The sequence below is a fragment of the Bactrocera tryoni genome, chromosome 2 (genome assembly GCF_016617805.1).
Source record: "Bactrocera tryoni isolate S06 chromosome 2, CSIRO_BtryS06_freeze2, whole genome shotgun sequence".
NCBI classification, from domain to species: Eukaryota; Metazoa; Arthropoda; class Insecta; order Diptera; family Tephritidae; genus Bactrocera; species Bactrocera tryoni.
In genome coordinates this window covers 15,856,389-15,879,525 of record NC_052500.1, presented here as the reverse complement: position 1 = coordinate 15,879,525, position 23,137 = coordinate 15,856,389, and the positions used below count along the sequence as shown (strand labels likewise).

Here is a 23,137-nt window from a genome sequence, read left to right as displayed (position 1 = left end):
GATTCTGTAAAAAGTTCCGTCCCACAAACGCAGTTTTTTTCGGAGGGACTGCCAGAAATTATGTTGTAGTGGCCGAGTTTTGAATAGTTTAATTTAAAACTTTCATAAAATCTGTTTAAAATACGTATTTTTATAATAAAAAAATATAGAATAAAATATTTAATTTTTATATGAAAACAATTAATTATTGCTCGAGTTAACCATGTTCGGGTAACTCTTTAATAAACCATAATATATGTATATACCATGTCTTCTACATTTACAATTTCGTCCTTTTTCACCACCCAGCTGGCAGCACTGTCAGCTGATGTCCGGCATATTAAACAGCAATTCAATACTTAACGGTCACTCAGGACTCACCATTCACCAGAAGCAACACTAACCACCGTTGTGAGAGTACAAAAGTCAATTGCGTAGCGCCGGTAAGCGCAGTCACGAGTTGTGAGCGGACGAGCACGGATAAATTATACTAAAGCAGTAAGGCACAATGAACAAAAGAAGCCACAACAAATGCAATTAAGTGAATAGTGAGAAATATAAAAAAAGAACTGAATAAAAATGGTGTGAGTGAATGAGTGGGCGTGAGTGGTCAGTGCATTTATTCAGCACTAAGGGCTGAGCAGCCGGATGCAAAAGAGCGTGACGAAGCATAATTAAAGCGGCACTGACCAAAGCCGATTAAATAGTGGCCCTTGATAAAGTCGCGAAAAAGAATAAAGTGTTGAAGAAGAAAGCTTTTAAATGCATTAAGGTAAAAAAAATAAATAAACAAACTTGTTAGCCGGTGATACTGACAATCCAAATTCATTGAAGACACGGTTTCTGAAAATACCTTATCTTTAAATTTGATCAAAACTAACTGTGAAAATAGTATGTTCTTTCGACGCATGTTCGCGCGTAAGGACAACAGTGGCAGCGGCAGCAACACCGCATACGATTACGATGATGAAGACGAAGTCAACGCAAACGGCAACAGCCATGAACGCGGCAACGTAGGTGCCTTAGGCGGCGCAACAGCACGCGGTAAGCAACACAATAACAACAGCAACGGCAATGGCACACTCAATAATGGTAGTGGCACGACCAGCAGTAGCGACTACGAGCTGCAACCACGGCGAAATGGACCGCGCAAGTATGGTGCAACGACCGCATCCGCAGGTGCAACTGGCGCAACCAAGCATGTTGGATCCGCCAGCACGCTGCATCGTGCCGCCACCACTGGACCAGCCACAGTACAACTGACGCCCTTGTGGGAACACATATTGCGTACGCGTACACTGCCCGACAATGTTTATCCGATCCAAATTTTTGGAGAATTTCTCGAGCGTCTACGCGATCCCGAATGGCAGGTGCGTCAGCATGCCTTGCGCGTCTTCGTCGATGTGTTGGTGGTGATGCGTGCGGATGCCGACACGTATATGGATCCGTTGATACCGCGTTTGGTGGAGAATTTGGGACATCAGGCGCCTACCGTGAGGAAAGGTGCACTCGATTGTCTGCGTGTGTATCTTGCGGAAACGGCGATGCCCGAAACGATATTGCTGCAGATACTCGATATCGGGCTGAATCAGAAGATCACAAATGAACCGTTTGGTGGACGCTTAACATGCGGTGTTATGCTATCCTTACCGGCGCTGGTTCAATCGACGCTACACACCGGCAAGCGGCACTACATACTACGGACGGCCGTAGAGATGTTAGTGCAGAAAATGGGCCAGGTTACGCATCAGGAGATTACACTGAAAGTGCTATCGAAATTACGGGAGTTAGTTGGTGAGCCGGAGTTTCGGGAGTATATGACAAAGAGTGCATACAGAGAGTTCAATTTGTTGTGTAACGTGTATGGCGTGGAAGCAAAAATGTCGAATGTTGCACATAGACATGGTAGTGGACACGTTAACCATTATGCCAACAGCACTGCTGGCACATGGCATTTGCTTTCCAAGCAGACAGCAAGCAGCAGCTGGCGTTCCTCGGACGAAGAGCAAATGCTCGAGCAAGCCGCTAAGGGTAAAGTTATAATGGAGACTGAGATAAAAATCAATGATGACACATTGACGATGCGCATACTGGAGGCGAAGGACGACGACTTCGATACAGAAGTCGATACGGACTCGAGTCCACGCAAATCCCTAGACACCTATCCAAATAGTTTGGAAGATGAAGTTGTGTGTGGCCGCTTGCCGAGTGCAACGCACGACTCAACGCATGAGATAAGCGCAGTCGTACGTTTGCTCAGCGATTCTGAGTTGGACTTGGAAGAAGATTTGAAGGGTTTAGTGCAAGCGGCGCACCCGCGCGACAATCCCGAGTACTACACAGTTGTGACGCCGTCGACACCGTCACGTACGCCAAAACGCGTTACATTCGGTGGCGAGGTGGTTAAGATGCGCACACCAGACAGCGATGCCAACAACTCCAATAACAGAAACAATAATGACAACGCTGCTGTGCAGCAAACACACACACTTTTCGCCACAAAGCCCGGTACACAGAATGCCATTGACGCCGGTGGAGGTGGTGGTAGTAGTGACAGTAGTGAAACTGTGCAACGCACCATAAAAACAACTACGACAACAACTGAAATAACAATCATTAGCACACCATCTACCTCCGCCGCGAGCAGTCCAGTGCCCGAGGAGGGCTACAAGACCATGGCGCTCAGCGTGGAAATCACCAACGATAATACCAAACCGCTGCCGCCAGCAGCGACCTCACCAATGACGCGTCCGCGAACAGCGGCGTCTCCACGGCGTTCCCAAACGCCAAACAACACAGCAGATGGCGCTGCTACGTCCGTAGCGAGTAACGCAAGCACTTCAACCTCAACGACCACAACAACCACACAGTCACCACCAAAGCGGCAAGACTCGTTCGGCAGCGCCACCTTATCGCCGCACTCGCCATTCAAGCGCCACAGCATTAGTCCCGTGGACAGCATTATTAGCCCCAAGGCGCCACACAAACCCATCGAGGTGATGCACAACTTGCAACGTGATCCGTCGCCAGTGCGTGCACGCAGCGCACGACGCGCCGAGTCGATTAAGGCCACGGCGCCGAATGTGGAAAGTAATGAGCTGTCCGCCAATTCGTTGGATAGGTCAACAGCAGCGCCGCGCGCACAGACACCTTCACCGCTGCCGCCAAAGACGTGGGAGGAGTTGGACATTGTCGATTATGACACATTATTGGACTTGCGTTCGGGGGTAAGTGAAAGTGACGCCGCTATATGACACATATGATTACTGGCTTTTAATAATGCATAATGTAGGCAATAAGAAGTGCACATAACGGCATATTTATACTCTTTGTCTACAGCTGAAGGTTACACGTTTGCAATGCAATCGATATTTCACACTTGACGTCAAATTGTTGTTGTGTTGTGAAAAATAACTAAAATAAAAAGCGCTTGAATTGCATGTGAAATATGAACCTAAATCCACTGCGCCGTAGTTCATAGATTTGTCTGCGGCATAAAGTTATAGCAAAGTTTTTGCATCGGCCGCCACTTTCACTATAAAGTTGCAAAGCACTCATACAGTTATAATATCGTATGCATGAGCCGGAACTCTGCAGTATTGCAACTGCACGCACTCGCTCTCAGCACTCGTGGAAAGGCCAGTAGGAAATTTTTAGAGTAATATTTAAAATTTGGCAGTTTTTCAAAATAATTTCTGAGTTATATATAAATAAAGGGTAATCCATTCTGAGGTTTGCTAATTTTTTAAAGAAAAAACACACAGAAACCTCAATTGTGAGAGAGAATGTTCATTATCATTCAAAGAAACATTCTTTGACATTTGTGTTTTGAAGATTGTCTCTTTCAAATGTGAATCGAAGCGATATTGTCCGCATAGACATTAGACTTTACATATCCCTACAGGAAAAAGTCTAACGGTGCGATATCACACAATCTTGGTGTCGCCGATATCACCAGCTTGAATTTCAGGCATCGAATAGTCAGTTATCATGGCGCGACAACGGTCGCCATTGACGGTTACGTTCTCACCGGCATCATTTTTATAAAAATATGGACCGATGAATCCACCGGCCCACAAACCACAGCAAACCAATCTTTTTTCTAGATGAAATGCTAGGTGTTGGTTACTCTTCGTCAATTTTGCTTGTTTGCATACCCATTGAGCCAGAAATCGGCCGCATAGCTGAACAAAATTTGGCTTGAAAACGTCGGATCTTTTTTGAACTTTTCAAGAGTCCATACTGACTGATTTAATATCTCACTGACTGTTAACTCAGACTGGTCGTAACTAGATAGTCAACTGCAAAGCTCTGTATGTAACAAGTCAATTGAAAGTCCCCGCCCTGAGACATAGATGGCGCTACTAGAATGATAAAATACTGCGTTTTGAAATGAAAAAATACAGTTTAAACAAAAACTTGGCTTGATAACGAGTTCCCGGACACTGCTCCAGAAGAATGAACCAACAAAGATTGGTATGATATGTTTAGACGTGGCGAAACCGAAGGCGGGAACGTAGTAGTCGCCTAAAAGAGGTTGTTATCGACGAAAACGTCAAAAAGGTCCACAAAATAGTTCTGGATGACCATAAAGTGAAGTTGCTCGAAATAGCAGGCACTCCAAAGATATCAGCTGAGCATATACATCATAGCAATCAAGAATATTTAGAAACAAGAAAGCTCCGTGTCATGTGAATGTCGCACGAGCTCACTTTTGACCAAAACCAACGATGATCTGATGATCCAGAGCAGTGTTTGGAGATGTAAAAGCGTAATAAATCCGAGTTATAGGATAATAGATGAAATATGGCTCCATCATTTCATTCCGAAGTCCAATCGTTGACAACACAACAGTTGACTGGGGAGGTTATGGCGACTGAATTTTGAATTCCCATGGAATAATTATTCTTGACTACCTTAAAAAAGGAAGGAATCAACAGCGACCATTTGAAAGAAGACGATCGGCCTACTATGGCAAAAGCTGTTATAAAAATTAACCTATTTTCTTGTTTAAATGAAAATCCTACAAAATTGTTAATTTCTAATCAACTCTCAACGGCATTACATACATAAACTAGGAAAGGACTTATACTTTACAATTTCTCGTATTTGCGTTTCGATTTCCTAGTGGTACAATTTGAGCGCTGAAAAATATGCAACATGTACAAGTTGCAGCGGGAAAAATTGTGCAATTTACACAACAGTAATTTTACAAATGCATGACCGGTAATAATAATTCCGCAGTGAGGTTCACAACCACACACAAACACAAACAACCATATATGGCATCTACACACACATACAGACAACCATATATGACTTCTACACACACATATGTCTACGCGTATTTGCATAAGCGTACATACATACACAAGTAACTAAAAATCACATAAATTCACATGTGTATATGAGTTGGAGCGTTTTAAATACAGACCAGAGCCGAGTAAGCAATATAAATTAACAAGTAAGCGCATACATCATAGCAAATAAACTGCAACTAGAAATGGGAAAATGAAAATACACTTTATATGAAAGTATATATATATGTATATATTTATGAATATATGTAAGTATGTATGCATATATGTATGTATATAAATTACACGTACAAAGTTGTTCTTTTATCCGTCGCAGAACTGGGTCACTAGGATATAAATACATGTATGCATATAATAACTATAAGGAAATATGTAATTGTGTTTGTGTGCTTGAGTGAACTGTTCGTATTTTTAGTTATCCTAACGGCAAGCATTAAATTAATATTAGATGTGAACAGCTGATAAGCGAAATAGTAAAACCAGTTCGATATTTCAATGAAGAAGAAGAACTGCGTCAGTTTTGTGCTATAATTAAATGGAAATTTACGCTTGAAAAAGACGTTAAAAATAACATTTTTCAGTCATAAGCTCTTCATTAGCGTGGATAAATACAGGGTGTTCCAATAACTCACTGATTTTTAAGGAAATTCAAATGTTTTTTATTTTTTTATTTAATCAATAAAATTAAGTGCTGAATATAGCATATTTCAAATGGCTTCCACGAGTTCTTTTGCAGGAACGAATTCGATGAACCCAACAATAACACTGGCCTTCAAAAAAAAATTGTTTGGCTTGGTGCAGCTCTGTGTGCATCAGTAGTCGGTATAGTAGGTAGGATGAACCACATTCCTGCTACTAGATGTTTTTTCTCTTTCTTATGAACAAGAGCTAATATGGAAAATGTGACCCGTTTTCTCGTATCAACTCACAAAATACATCCAAAATCAGGTATAAAATCTAAGGCACCAAAATGAGTGTAGGCTAGTGTAATAGCAACTTCCTCTAATTACGGCCATAAAAAGTTTATTATCAACGATCAATACCCCTCTCTAGTGAAAGTAACGATGTCACCAGCTTCGCTTCGAAAGAAATATGGACTGATGAGTCCTCCAGACCAAGAATCATAACAAACTGTTAATTTAGGTGCAAGTAGTTAATGAATAATTTGTGGGTTTTCTACACAACAGAATGCACAATTATATTAATTTACCGCATCACTCAAATGAAAGTGAGCCTCATCGGAGAAGACGATTTTCTTAAAAAAAAATCTTTATCGTTTTCACGTTGTTCCAAGCCATAACCAGCTAATTCCCGACGTTTGTGGTGGTCCAATGGCTTCATTTCTTTAGTGAGAACAATTAGTGTGAGTGACTTTTAGAGTTCGGTTTTTGTTCGTCGAGAGATCACTTTACTTCTCATATGTCTACTTAGTCCGAAGTTGAAGTAAAAAATCATTCGGCTATCTGTTGTGATCGCAGAAGAACTTTTCTTTGATGCCGATTGGTGAATGCCAGAACTCTGCGACGGAATCTCTCTCCACTTGAAATACGTTTAAACAGTCACTTAACTTCAGGTATAAAAAAGAAGAAAAGTATACACAAGCAATCCATGTACTATAGATCACAACAAGGCAAGCAGTCGTGCCGAAATCATCACTACAACTCTGGAGATCTTGGCACAAGTAATACAAAACTAAGAGCATAGTTGCTGCATACTGCTGCATATGTTCAAATCGGACACTATAAAATATCTTGCTTCCACTCTGCCATACAGACATATCTATTAAAAAATCCTTGTGTGGAAAGCTATTTCATTTGAAAAGATATCTTCACGAAATTTGCCATGAATTTCCAAATAAATTGATCATTATAACATGTAGCTGCCATACAAACAGAGGGACCAATATCAAGTCCTTGTATACAAAATTATTATTATTTTAGGCAACGCAACTATCTCCGAAGAAATTATTCACATCAGAGCACTATAACATATAGCTACCATACAAACTGAATGATCAAAACAAGTTCTTGTAAGGGAAACGTTTTACTTTCACGAGATATCTTCATAGAATTTGGCTTGGATTATTGTTTAAAGAGAAAGTATAATCTTCGAAGAAATTGTTCAGATCGAACTACTATAGCATATGGCTATACAAACAAACAAACTAAACGATAAAAAGTAAGTCGTTGTTTGGAAAAACATTTTATTTGACTGGGTATCTTCACCAAGTTCGGCATAGGTTAAGTGAAGTTAAAATTTGGACACAACTTTAAGAAATCTTATATTTTTAGACTTTAAATTAAGTGAGAAAGTACTCAACATTTTATATTTCTCACCTCAGCTGTCATTTTTAAATTTCAAATGAGTTTCATAAAGCTGCCAACACCTTAGCCGATTTTTCTTGTTAAATTTTATAATAGCCACTTCCAGTCAGTGCAGAAAAAGTCATAAATAATTTTTAACCCAGTTTCCAGCACATTATAAACGCACCGACACAAAGTAAATCGCCGCTGCATGTCACCATCGCATCCATAAAATAATCAAGAAAATACAAAATAACACAAAACTACAATATAATAAGCGGGTGAATAAGACGTGTCCCTGCAACATTTTCGCCGACTTCCCAAATAAAAATATGAAGGAACTCATGTACTCATGCCGGTGTTTCCTGGCGCTTTCGTATTACTCATGCCGCCGTGCGGCGCTTAGTGGGATTTGGCACCAACTTAAATGCCACATTGTGGGTTTTTTCATATTTTTATGGTAGCTGACCGCTTGCTTCCACTTTGCATTGTATATGTGTGCGTTTGTACATTTTGTATCAACGACGTCATATCCTGTCCGACAATTGAGCGTCAACGCGACAACCCTTACTGCCACTTCCTTCCTCTTTCAGCAGACGTACTGATGTACATATATACGCATATATGTACATATATATCTATGTGTGTTTGTGTTAGCATGCAGTCGACAATTTAGTAAGTGTTTTATTATTATTTCATAGTTTTTTCTTGCCATTGTATTACTCTTGATTTCTTTTGCTGTGCTCAGTGACCCGAATTCTGCATTGTTTTGCGGCTGTAATGCCGGTATTGCTCCTCACCAATGTGGCACTGTAGTAGCCAAATGTATGTATATGTAAGTGGGATTGTATTTAAATGTATATGTATGTGTGTGTGTGTGAAATTATTTCCTAGCTGTCGTCCAGTTGGTCATTCGCTACTCTCTAGCCATCGCGTGCGTTTTAATAGCTGAAAGACGCGCAAGAAGGAGCAACATTAAACTATTTGCAAGCCGTTTCTGAATCTTTTGTACTCGTTATATGCCGGCTCGTTTGCTTTTTTACTGATATATTCGTAGTTTAGTTGATGTGGGCGCAAAATGCCGCGAATATTATTTACAGCCGCAAAACTTTATGCAAGAATTTTCATGAATATTCATAAAAATAGTTGTAGGTGCATTGTTGTTGGTGTCATTTTGAAAAATAAAAGCAATCTGCATATATGCATGTTTCCGCCATATTATTTTTCCGCTGCAATAAGAGAACGCAGTACCGCGAACTACATGGCGTATACGCAATTTCAGGTTATTAGTGAAAAATGCATGCAATTAACACGCTTCCGTTTCGCATCGACACACACACGCCAGTAAACCACAAATCTCAGCAATTTACCACACACACACACAGGTATGCGCACGCACTCCCACGTAGCTACGCCGACATGCATCCGTTCAAAGATATCCATGTGCTCATAATGGCGCTTCCGGTTATTCAACGCAAAGCATTGCCGGCAATAAAACAGCTGACCTCAATTGCCATTTGTCGCCAACGCAATAGCCGCCATCCATTTCACACATACACACACATATGTACATATATAAAGCATGGACGGCTGGTGTTGGCACACGTTAATCTAAGATACGTGCGCTCTCTCACGCTCTCTTTCTCTCTCTTTGTGTATTTAGCAAAAGTCATTTGCTATTGCTGCTACATAAAATTGCATGAATAATTGCTCTGCGACTCAAGTGCTGTTAGCGCTGTGAATTGCCACGATGAAGTGGAAAACGATAAAGCCTTTGCGTATGAATCGGGGTTAATGTCACGGAAACATGTGAATACTCCTGTTAGTTGCGGTTCAAAGTGCTGAATATGCCATAATAAATAAAACGGATCAAATTGATACATTAGTAGGGAGAGATGCATCCGTTCATATTTACATATGTATATGTATGTGCCCTAAATTCCAGCTTGTATTCCATATATCAATTGAACGTGGATAGAGTAGGGATATTAGTAATGTAAACCGACACAGTAATAACTGTTTATTAATTACAAAATCTTAGTGCGAATGTGACCGATTTGTTTTTATATCACACGAAACAAGTATTGCAAAAATTAGAGAGAATAGACGCGGACCGTCACCATCACAGCATTCAGGCCGTAAGTGACGTAGACAAAGCCTTTTGGTGGAAGCTCTCAAAACCCTTTTGTTTCAGACTGCCAGACCACTGACATGTCTTTCAAGCTGCCGTGGCATCCGTCAAGGTGACAGCCGATGTACTTCTTCCCTCGACTTCTTAGACTTCGAGAGGGCTCAGCAAGCGTTGGTCAGAAAAAAGCTCTTGTGGTGTTGTGAAAGTTTTCTGGCCCAGAATGAAAGGTAAAAGATCCTTTGAACTGCTAGCTCATGGCAAAGCTCACAATGCCACAAAGATAGGCATATTTACTGGACACTGTCCCTATAGCACCCATGTGGTGAGGCTAAAGATTTTAGAGGACGTAACTTGACACATGGAATAGATAGTATGTAATTGAGGTTTGTACCGCGACCTAAGATCTACTGTGCCCTCTTCTCTATCACATATACTCACAAAGTCTATCATTCTGATGAATTCCAGGAACTTGCTGGGCACTATGGAGGTGATATAATCCCTAAACAGCCTGCGCTTAGAGACTGCTGTCCATCTCGAATCAATGGCTGAGGTGTTTCCAGGTTCCTTATCGCACAACCAGCATTATATACAAGGGACTATGCCAATTATTTTTTTCTTTGCTCACTCTCTCCTCCATGTGAAACAGCCCCTACTGGTTCCTTCATCCTGGAAGCCACAGTAGAGCGAGCGAGTTCGTCGGCAAGTCCTGGAACTCAGCTTAGGTGCACACTGTTGTAAACTAATAGGATTTTCAGCCGTTCAAATGATTTCTTCACTAATGGCGATTTGATCTCTTAGTCTGAGTTCGCTTTAAACTCCGCATGACTAACGCTGAGTAGGACGATACGCTGGTTGAGATAGTTGCGTTGGCGATTAATTTCTATACACTAGCTTATAGCAAAGAACTCTGCTTGAAATATGTGAGAAAACATCTGCTATAGATATGTGGGAAAAGTCTCATATAAGTATGGAAAGTTTAGTGTGGCGTCCTGCAACACCTGCAGCAGTGACTTTCGATATTTTCAAGTCGCTAAATTATACTGTACCTCAGTAGTAGGTCAAACGTGGCAGCATTGCAGTTAGTCTTACTGCCGAGAGAAGGATGGCCAGTGATGTATATTCACCTAAAGCCTTCATTAGTTGGGACGATATTATCATCCTTTTTCAATACCCTTCTACTGCTATGTCTAAAAGGTTTGATTGCTATATAGAGCGACATGCATTTATAAAAAGTAATCCATTTATTTTTCCAAAATGTAGTTTTAGGTATATGTACCCCGCATTATATATTGGGGTGCTCTAGGTGACGTTACAAAGATACGATTCTTACTAAAAAACTTGTCAAATAAACGAATAAACATAGAAATAGGAACGCTGGAAGCAAGAGCCCATTGAGCTTCTAGGCTATCTAGGTAGGTAGGAGTGCAGCCCTATCGGGCTCAATTAGCACTTGATGTGCCATTTTGATAAAAAGTAAAAATCGCTTTATTTTCTTTAGTTAAAAATAATTTCAAAACTAAAACTTTCATGCGCTTAAACCAAAAATTTTAAATAATTAACTAAATGAAAGAATTTTCCAACGCGTTAAGGAGCTAAAAATTCACAACAATACCCATTAACCTTGAAGATTTTTATAGTAAGGCGTAAAAGCCAACACCGCAACCACACTATAGCGCAACCAACAGATAGTTGATGGTGAGAAATTTACACAAACACAACTACGAATACCTAAAGTAATACAATGGTGGCTCACTAACACACCTACATGTATAGGCACAGTGTAGTATTGACTTTCGACACAACACCATAAGATATCGATTAAAGGCAGTCGCAAGTGGTATGGTGGAGAATGGACGTAAGTGACACACACACCGTGGTTGAGTTCTTGTTAGCAACTTCTAACGCTGGTGGTGATTGGATAAACATATTTGTATGTATAAATATATGAGTGCATAAAGCGAGGCACATGGCAAAAAGAACGTGTCCGTGCTTAAGCAATTACAGAGTTCAATGGCAGCAAAATGCAAATATTGGAAAGAGAATAATAAATATGAAAATAATAATAATATAATTGACTTACTTACAATCGCCACTTAATGGCGTAATGGGCTATGATATTTATTAAAGCATTAAAGCAGCAAAAATAATTTTTTTTTTTCATAAAAAAAAATACAAACAATTTTATTAAAATTTACCCATAAAATCCTTACTTAAATCTTAAAGTTTCATTATATTTGGTGAAATATGCAAAAACTCTTCACAGTATTTTTATTTTGGATTTCAAATCAAGTTGCATTGTCTTAGCACTACTTTTGAGGAGAAGTGAGGAAGCATGAAGACAAAAGAAAAATGCACGCAAATTGTTGAAACTGCGCATAACGGTTTCGATCAAAGCACATTAGCTTCTGGTGTGGTTTCCGCCAATTTCCCTCACGTTTTGCTTTCCAACCTTAACTGTCTTGCAATGACAACATTTCGCTGATTGGCGAGGCGATTATGGGCGCTTCGCGTGATCAAGGCTATTTTCAATTAGCCATGAGTTTAAAAAACAATGTCTTTCACTTTAACCTAAGTGCTTTTTCGTCTGAGGAAATTCACTTATCTTACAATTACTATACAATAATGCCTAAGGGTCTGTTTGTTGATAAAAAGTAAATTTGAGGAAGGACAAAATATAATCTCGAACTCGAATGAAGGAAATGTCGGAAAGAATGAAACGTTGTTAGTAAATATTGAATGATACCCAGTAAAAATGTCGTAGACTTCAAGTTTATCAGCAGAAGCCCTGATATACAAAACAAAATTGATAAAAGTGAGACTCACACGAAACGGCACTGTTAAAGATATCACGCTCAACCGTTCCTATGATAGTCGGATCTACGTAACCAGTTCGATCCCAGATCCTTGGACATCTAACCGACTGAGAAGAGTCAGCACCGCCGTCCAAGAAATGCGAATGAGAAGGACAGCGGCCATATAAAGGAGCGCAAATTCGATGCGAGATTCGTGGTAGGAGAGAGACTCGGTGGATGAACCTATAGCCACAACCCGCTTAAAAACGAAGTAATTCAACATATCGCTGATTTGTCCACGCCCCGACGGAAAAGAAGGACGATGTGACTATGTGTCGGCGTGAGCGTCACACAAGCACTGGCCAGGCACGATGCCTGCTTTTCTTATATAGAGCCAGCTGGCTGCCAGCTACTGTTGAAGTCACCTTAGGAGTTTCAATACACATCACCGATACTAAACGAGGTTTCAGACAAGGCGTGTCCTTACCGTGGGACTTCATTAGAAAAAGATTCCAACTGCAGATTTGTATAGATAATGTACAATATTCTACAATAGTGTACAATTGCTGGCATACGCCAATGAAATCGTTTCCGTTTAATGACTTATTGGACCATTATCAGTCCGACTTCGCCTATCTACGAACTCGCCTTTTCTATTTCGCCAAGGAACGCGTGTATCAAGTTTCATTACGATATCTTAATTTTTGCTTAAGGTATCGCTTGCACAGACGGACGGACGAACAGACAGTCTCGTCACTCGTCAGTCACTCGTCTCGCCATCTTCAACATTTATACGTATGTATACACATATACCCTGTGTATATCTCGATTAGTTTAAAGTGATATAAACAAGCGTTAGCACAGGTTTTTCAGTAGGTTTAGCTTGCCGCGCTTTCCTAAAATATTATTGCCCCAAGCTCAAGAAGTGCTGCATGCCAAAACACACTCGAATCTTATGCTGGTACTGCATATATGACACAATATTTGCTCTTTCTTTTACTATTTCTCTACTTCTCTTTTTGCTTTTATACTTTCAGAACTGGCATCATCGCTTGCAGGGCGTCGCACAACTCGAAGAAGCGCTACGCAACTCCGATACACTGGCACTGATACTGCCATGTTTGGATAGTTTACTGCGCACTCTGCTCTCCTCCGAACGTAATCCCGATGTGGCGGAAGCCAAGAAGCAGCTACTAATCAATCTCATAACACGTTTACCATTGGACAACTTGGAGGAACGCACAACACAAATAATGACCGGCCTATGTCGCCAGGGTGGCGCTGGCGCGAATCGCGTATGCAAAGCGTTGATGCATCGCTTGCCGGCGGCGTCGATTGTACTCAAATTGCTGTCGCAAGAATTTTTACATGCAAAGAGCTCAAGGGTAAGTGCAACAAGCTACAAGCAAGCCACAAAGGAAACAAGTGCAAACCTGCCTGCTGACCGACGTGTCGGTCGGTCGGTCGTCTGCTGACCGCAGCAGTGCTTTGAGAAATTATGAAATGCCTGCATGTTAACAAGTTCAGCTGGCCCAGTTGCTGGCAGCGCAAGTGGTCGGCGCTGTGCCCATTGTTTGCGATTGATGCGATTGTGGTCACTTTGTATTGGCAAGAATTGCTGAACTTCCGTTCTTCTTTTTAACCACCACCATTTATTTCATATTTCCTTACGTTTTGTTTTACTTTGTTGCGCTATTTCTCAACTAATTACTGACCGCTGTCGAATTGATGGCGCTCTTGATTGCAACACAGATATTTATTGCCACCACTCTCTTTTTCTTCCCTCCTCGCTGCTCAAAGTTCCGCGAACACGCGCTACAAATGGTCATGTACGCACTCACGACTTTTCCCAGCACCTGCTTCGACACGAAAACCTGCGTCACGCAGGCCACCTATGCCGCCTTGAATCGCAAGCGACGTGTACGTCAAGCTGCACTGGATGTGTTGGCCATTTTGGGACAAATAACAACCGGACGCGCGGTGCTCGATGTGGTGCAGGACATAGCCGCCGAACGGGATGATGGTCCTGCGTTGCTTTCGGCTGTATGCACGCGGCTCTCGCGCAAGCAAATGCCGATCATCGGCGCCGATGGACAGGTGCAATATGCGCTGCGTGTAATCTCGCCACATTCGGCGGAGGCAGCGGACGCGGCAAACGGTCAAATGGGTGCTGATATTGAGTGGATTGTGGCGGGTGTGGGCTCCGCTTCGCCAGGTTCCTTAAAGCGCCGAGGTTCGCGGCGGAGCTTTCGCTGTTTGCCAACACACTGCATGTCGGATGTGGATGGTATTGCCATGGGCACGCCGTGTGGCAGGTAAGTTCAGTGATGTTATTTTCAATTTTTTCTAATAAATACATTTACATATATTTCAACGCAGCTTTCGTATGAGCGATGGCGATGGTAAACGTAGACATGCTTTTCAATCGCCACCCGATGTTTATGGCAATTTTCGGGACTCATCGGGGAGCAACAATGTAAGTATTTTTAAACGCTGTAGGTCTTTGGACGATTTTCTGCAAATTTTATATCGAATTTAGCATATTTAATGAAGGGTGATCCATTTCGAGGTTTGCTACTTAACAAAAACACAGAAAGATCATCTATTGAGTCCAATTTTCGATGACTCGTTCGATCATTTCGACCGGTAACTAATTGGTCGGTTATCACAATTAGTAGTACCTCTACTTAGGTCACCCATTATGTATAGTATAAATGGAACGGGATAATAATATAAATGGTTATAAATGCCAAGCGAATATTCTATTAATGTTCTGCTAATCGGGCTAATAACCCATGCAATTAGTGTAGTTTTAGCCAAAGCAGGTCAATTGAATATTCGAATTGTGCCAAAACCATTATTAACCGTTATGAACATGTCTCATTCATTGCGCTTTTCGTGACCTGACCATAGACAAGCTGTTCCAATTGCCACTGCTACGTGTACTAACCTCATTCAAAAATTGCTTCCATTTATTTTATAGCACAAATGATTCATATACAAGATATATATATATTATTCTATATATACATATATACATAAACGCACATCATAATTTTCAGTGTTTTGTATGCACTACATAAATTTTAAATAATGTAGCCACTTCCACATGTCCATATTTGAGTTATCTAGTTATTGTGTGGCGGGTCAACTAGTATTAACTTAACCTAAAAATTATTAATTTAACACTGTATGTATGTGTGTGTGCCATATGAACCATATTCTTCACTTTAAAAATGTCTCCGTCCAGCTGGCCAATGGACAGTGACCTGATAGCGAAAGTGATTTGGTATGAATTATAAATAATTATATCGATTTAATTGGAAGAGCGATATGCAAGTCACATGCTAAGTACATTAGGGTGGGTTAGAGGAAAAATTTGAGTTCTAATAATTGTTTTTTTTTTTATAGTGTTTTAAAAGCATAATTGCCGCTTATTGTGGAGAATCAAAGAAGTGCTGTACTTTCTATTAAAAAAATTTCACAAAAAAGAAAAAAATTCTGGGCTTTATGAACACATTTCTTTTCCTAAAACTAATGTGCGGTTTTACGGCCTTCCGACCCAGGAAAATATAACGGTATCACTCTTGGTTCAATAATAAAAAAATCATTCTTCATATTTCTGCTTTTTTTTTTAATAAATTTACGCTTATGTTTATAAGAAAAAAGTGAAAAATACATAATCCTTAATAAATTATTTTTGGCTATGGTTCATAATTTTCTAGTTCTTCATGGATTTTCCAATATTATCGTCCCTTAAAGTCTTCAAATTCGCAGTTCGAAATATAATTAATTTCATTCAATCAATTAAATATTAATATTTGCCATCGGTTAACTAACACAACAAATATGTGAAATGTGATAGTGTGGGAAATTCTTGGAAAATTAAATTAGCCATAACTCTCAACAATACACGAGATAGGGCGTTGCACACCCAAACACGCACAGCCAGAACAATTCAAAACAAACCCAGCAAGTAATCCCACTAATTTTCCATTGATACTTTCTCACTACTCTCCAACAAGTCCGAAAAGTATAGATAACCAGTCCGAAAAGATAGAGAACAATTTCAAATATCTAACGAAATTATAAATATTTACAAAACTAATAAAACTCAGTAGCCAAAGCAGTTTATTTAGGTTTAATTTTAAGAATTTGCATTGAAAGTACAAAAGCGACTAATATATCTTCACACACGATTGGGTTATATCCATTAGATAGGGTTATATCCAATTGCTAGTTAATAATAAATAAATAAAACCAGAAAAACCTTAACTTCATTTGCACTGAAGCTATAATATCCCTTAAAATGCAAAAGGTTGCTTAATAAACTTGATTTCGATCGCCCAGTTTGTATGACAGCTATATGCTAAAGTGGTCCGATCTGAACAATTTCTTCGGAGTTTACATCGTTGTTTAGATAATATCTCATGCCAAATTTCGTGAAGATATATCATCAAACAACAAATTTATCCATGCAGGAGCTTGATTTTGCTTGTTCTGTTTGTATGGCAGCTATATGCTAAAGTGTACTGATCAGGAAAATTTCTTCAGATATCGTAGCGTTTCTTTAAACAATAACTTATACCAAATTTCGTGAAGATATCTCGCTAAATGAAAAATTTTTCCATACAAGAACTGGATTTTGATCGATCAGTTTGTATGGCAGCTATATGCCATAGTGATCCGATATCGGCGGTTCCGACAAATGAGTAGCTTCTTAGAGAAAAAAGAACGTATGCAAAATTTCAGACTGATATCACAAAAACTGAGGGACTAGTTCGCGTATATACAGACAGACGGTCATGTCTTAATCAACTCACTCCAGAATGGCCTTAAAATTTTATCCCTTCAATAAATGCCTGAGAAATGCATCTAAGAAGTTTTAGGGAGAACTTACGCCAATCGGTTCAGCCGTTTTGGAGGAGCTTTGCTAACTTTGAAAGCAATGTTTTGGGATAAACGCGTTTTCTAAAAATTTTGGAATATTCTAAAAAATATGATCATATTTCGGAAACTTTTCGTCGGATAAACTGCGAAATTTCTAAGAATATTTTCAAAAATATATACGTACATCCGATATATTTATTAAAAAAAATAATTTATTGAGACTCACATGTTGATATAATCCTTCAATTGTACTAGATTTGTCGATTTGTCTTCTATTTGGAGCTGACCGAAAGTCAGGCAAAATATATATCGTATGACATCATCATGTAAAAAATACCAGCAAAAGAAAATAGATAGTCACCTGAGTAGTTAAAATGTAAGTTATTACTAGTCTCAGATTAGTGCACAACTAGCTCTTTTAGCTGCAGGAACACAACAACTGCCAAACTCTCACATACATATATCTACTAAAAGCCAACCAGCAAATCATAGCAACCTTTACAAAAAACACTTTAAGTGACTGTAAACTATCCCAACACCTGATTAATGCTTTTAACAAAGTATTAAACCTACTACTCCCCCACACACCCACCCACAGTGGAGCTAAATACCCACACAGTCGTGTAAATTTTTTAATATGTGTCTGAATGTCTATTTGGAGAAGCAGCTGATAGACAACTGACGTGCTAATTTACCAAAAGCTTATGTACTTCCTATATAACCACATTGCTCCGCGCACCTATGCATGTATAGTATGTATGTGTGTGGGACAGAGTTTGTTTATATGCCGTTGACTGGGACGCGCCTGCAGACAGACAGTTGCTGTTCGGCTTTTGTTGTCTAAGGTTTGCAGCGAATTCGCACGGAAAATTTTACAATAATAACAAGGAAGTGTTGTTTTTGTGCTGCAGTATTGTTGTGCGGTTTAGTGAAAGAATTTAAATTATATTAATAATAATTAAAATTCAATACAATAAATGGTTTTGCCATTTCTAATTGATCCCAAGTATAGCAGACGAAAAATGGTCGATATTTATCAAGCCTTTCCGATGTTCAATTTGGTGCCAGCAAATTTTAAGGCGTGGGTGAGTGAGTGATGAAATTAAGAGCGTGAACTGTATACTAACAAAAGCAACGGTGGAGAGAAATATGCACAGCTGCTTTATTGTTGATTTTATGAAATGTCATATGGGAAATTATTACACCTGATACTAAGGGATCATCAATGACGTCATAACTATATTATACTACTTAAAAATTAATATACAAATTATTGAATATAAAAAAGAAGAAGAAACGTTAACTTCGGTTGCACCGTACTATAATTACCTTCACAAACTCAAAAAGTCCTTACAAGAATTTTATTTTGATCGGAAAGTTTGTATGGCAGCTATATGCTATAGTTGTCCGATCTGAAAAATTTCTTTGTATATTGTACCGTTGCTTTGGACAATAATCTGTGCTAAATTTAGTGTTGATATCACTTCAAATAAAAAAGCTGTCCATACAAGGACATGATTTTGAACGATCAGTTTGTATGGCACCTATATGCTATAGTTATCCGATTTGAATAATTTCTTTGGAGATTATACCGTTGCTTTGGTTGAAAATTCTTGCCATATTTCGTGAAGATATCTTGACAAATAATCTAGTTTTCCATACAAGAACTTGTTTTTAATCGAAGAGTTTATATGACAGCTATATGCTATAGTAGTCCGATTCGAAAAATTTTTTCAATGATTACATAATTGCCTTAGGAAATAATACATGCCAAATTTCGCGAAGATATCTCATCAAATAAAAAAGTTTTCCATACAAGTACTTAATTTCGATCGCTCAGTTTGTATGCCAGCTATTCGCTATAATGGTCCGAACTGAACAATTTCTTTGACCATTGTACCATTGCTTTAGACAATAATCCGTAGTAAATTTCAAGAAGATATCTTGTCACATAAAAAAGTTTTTCATACAAACAGTTTATTCCACTAGTACAGTTTGTATGACAGCTACATATATGCTATAGTGGTCCGATAATGACTATTCCGACAAATGAGCAGCTTCTTTGAGAGAAAAGTTGCTGTGCGTAATTTCAGTTCCATATCTCAAAAACTGAGTGACTAGTTAGCATATAAACTGGCAGACGAAAATGGCACAGGTCGTCATGCTCGTTTTTTTGTATATAAATGGTCAGGGTCAATATAGGTATTACAAGCTTCGTGGCGAACTTAATATACCCTGTTCATTTCATAAATATTTGTTCTTACTAATTTTTGTTATTAATTTTCAGAACGACTTGCATTCGCACAATTTCCAACACATCCTCGGCAGCAATTTGCCAGTGCAATACGGTCAAACCACAAAGAAAACCGCAAATGGTGAGTACTCTACCCGGATTCATGTCACTGCGAATCTTATTCAAGCATGCGTCTTGACATTTGCATAGTGAAACAAATGTGGCGGGCGAAATTTTCATGCAATGACCTACATATTGTCGGCTAATAGCTTTTATTTATTGCTATCAATGGCTTTATGTATGCATGTTATCAGCGGTTTATCGATATTTCGGTTTTCATTACCAGCACACAACCTTTCACGACCCGTTTTATGCTGGTACCCCCCACCGGGTGGGTTGTTTATCATGACGTTGACCTAACAACGCCCGCATAAATATTTATGCGCGCTCGTAAATGTCAGCCGCCGCCATACATAACTGTGCACTTGTTTATGATTTGCTTGACTAGTACAGTTATTTCATATTGTGTTTATGCTGAGGCATATACATACATATGTGGTACATAGAAATTGTTTCGTTTTTTTGTCCCGCTTTGCAGCCGACTACAGCAACTACATGAGTCGACGTCTGGTGGCCAAATCCTGCTCGGACTCCTCCATGGAAGGCAGAAGCTCCGATAGCAACTACACCAGCAGCAGCGGTGGCGGTGGCAGCGGTACTGGCTGCAAGTCTAACGGTGTTAGCGATGTGGGTGTTGGCAATGCAGCGGCGAACGACAGCTGCACGGGCATCAGCGGCCGTTTCACACGCCAAACGGTGAACTCACGGTAATTTCCATTAAATTTGCAGCAATCCGCAAAACTTTCACAAAACTAATGCGCTTTAACTTTGTTTACATTTGTGTACATCTCACGCCCACTGCATGTGCAGGTTCCCAGCCATGGAGCGCATGGATGTGAACAACTCGTACAAGCGCGTCCACAAGCCACCCACGTACATGGGCGGCATGGGCGCTTATGCGCAACTGCAGCAGCAGCAAATCAATATGAGTTCAACGTATCCGAAAATTAACTATGTAAGCGCACAACAACAACACCAACAACAACAACAACAGCAACGCAAGAGATCCCAGCAACAGCATCAGCGGCACACACAGCAGTCGACACTGGCGCAGCCTGTTGTGGTGGGCACGCGCGCAGTGCCGGCGGTGCGGGGTGGTGGCGGCGGCGTTTATGCTCCAGGTGCGATTGTTTCTTTAAAATAGCTAACAAAAAGTTATTAATGTTGTACTTTCCATTTGCCAAAATAGATAATTTCCGTTCAGCCGAAAATTCTCCAAAGAAGCATAACAACAATCATAACAGCAGCAACTTAACACCGAATAACAATAACAACGCGCATACAGATTTGGACGGCACCTACACGATTTACACAGCCATAGACAATGGCGGCGGCACGCCTACGCCACAGACAAGTCAGCAGCAAAATAAACAACAACAACATGTGCTTGCAACAGCAGCAAACGGACGCCGTTTCGTGAATGTGGAAAAGTTTGTGATGCAAAGGTGAGTTGTATGAAGAGTCTAAGCGAGCAAAAAGCCGAAAATTTCGCGAAAATAACACAAAAATGTGTGTTAGTAAGCGGGATAGCTTAAATTTATATGTGTGTGTATGTGTAGTTGGTAGCCATACTTTTGTACTGCATACATACATATATAAGCTATATACTCTGTTCAAATTCAATGCGCTGTGCAATCCCGCTTTTGTGGGCAACATCAACTTTGTCAGTATGATTGGTTTGTTTTTGTTGTTTTTGCAGATTTCTGCAAGATAATTGCAAAACTTTTGAATAACGAAGTTCAGGGAAGCAACGCCCTTTAAGCGTTTGCACGCCAACTGCTTGAATTCGCCATTAAAAACTTTGCAGTTCTATAAAGCACTCAACTTGTTGCATACTTTTAGGTGCTTCATGTTTATGCACGCTTAGACTGCCCTCTTAATTGAAGCTAATCAGGCGTGTAGCGGTAGTAACTACCCTAAAGTTTAATGAAAAAAATAAATATCTACAAATGAGTTAACTGAACTGTTGGTAAAGACTTCAACTAAATTCATTTACAAATTAGCAGTAAATGATATTATTTTCAATTTCACAAAAGCAAGAAAAGTTTTTAATACATTTTAGGCATTATGGTTAAGTTTCTATATGAAAAGAATATATAAAATTTTGGAAACAGAAATCTATGGAAGTTGATTTCTAGCATGAACATGATATATATTTTAAGCTCTTATTAGTTAGATAAACCGCTAAAGATTTCAGAAAACTTAGCCCAAACCTTTAAGTCTACTATTTCTAACTGCAAGTTTAGGATAAGTTATGAGGTTGTTTCTAATCGAGATCTCACTAGAGCTTGGAACGCCATTCTTTAATGTTACCTAAAACTCCTCTAAAAAAAACTCGATTGCATCTTAAGACCCTTACAAATCGAGACAGCGCTTTAAGCTTAGCACACATTTTTCAGACGACTACATATTGCTAGTTACTATTATGTCACCTGGTTTGTGGAAGGTAAGACTGCCGAGATGTTTCAACCTCAGTTTTTCAACATGCAATCACGACAACTTGCGTCTGTCAAGATTTTTAGCCTTACCGTATGAAAGCCTATCGTAAAATGTTTAATGAGAACTCGTACCGTTGCGGCAATATGAACTTTGCCAAGGGCAGAACATCTCTTGCATGTTACTCTAGCCCAAAGTCGCAGAGAGAGGGTTGTCGGCCAGCGACTGCTAAGCGCACGCGAGGTCCATTGAGCCATTGCTAGAAAGAAATACGCCAATGGCGGTCCAACTCTGTGGCATTCCGATGTGAGCAACAAAAGAATGGCTCTTCTGGCTATTTCGGAGGATTTGCAGTTGCTAGAGATTCCGCAGTAACCAGGCGCTCAAATGAGTCTGACGATGAAGTAACTTGATGCTACTTTTAGTGAGGGCAGACACTACTTGATTAGCTTTGAGCGCACAGTTAGCAAGCTCAGCGCTAGTATTGCCGCTCCGCTGTGAGAGTGAATTCACATCTCCGTAAAAGAGGCCGCACTTCGAAGCAGTACGTCTAGCGTCACCTTAACAGCAACCACTTCTGTCTGAAAAACACTAAGTGGTCCGGTAAAGCTAAGATTGACAGAGAAATCCTTTCCAAAGTCCTACCAGTCCTACTTTCCCTCCCAGTTTCGATCTCTTTATTCACATAGCATACAATCTTTATTAATACGAGTACTAGTAAGTAGTTAGTAAAGAAGATAATAGTTTTTTTTATTACTTGCACCGAAAAAATGTTGGACTAAATATGAAAGGCATTCTTTTGCTACAATAATCAACAGTGACATTCTTATGAATGGGCACGGGAGGTTAAGTACCTTGGCTGATCCGGAGATCGCTCTTGGGCAGTCTTTTGTGAAGCCACCAAAAGAGAACTCCATCTCAACTTGCTGCATGGA

The 23,137-nt window shown here is 39.8% G+C and overlaps 1 protein-coding gene across 1 annotated transcript in view; it reads left to right on the top strand.

Annotated features, from left to right (window-relative positions):
* Window positions 1–453: 453 nt before the first annotated feature.
* Window positions 454–23,137, top strand: part of LOC120769365 — a 37,414-nt gene continuing 14,730 nt past the window's right edge. Inside the window, exons 1-8 of the mRNA XM_040096326.1 lie at window positions 454–3,206; window positions 13,561–13,908; window positions 14,324–14,838; window positions 14,903–14,999; window positions 19,701–19,788; window positions 20,245–20,473; window positions 20,577–20,887; window positions 20,956–21,211. Of these exons, the coding sequence (XP_039952260.1) occupies window positions 873–3,206; window positions 13,561–13,908; window positions 14,324–14,838; window positions 14,903–14,999; window positions 19,701–19,788; window positions 20,245–20,473; window positions 20,577–20,887; window positions 20,956–21,211 (4,178 nt within the window). The 5' untranslated portion in view covers window positions 454–872. The remainder of the gene's footprint in view (window positions 3,207–13,560; window positions 13,909–14,323; window positions 14,839–14,902; window positions 15,000–19,700; window positions 19,789–20,244; window positions 20,474–20,576; window positions 20,888–20,955; window positions 21,212–23,137) is intronic.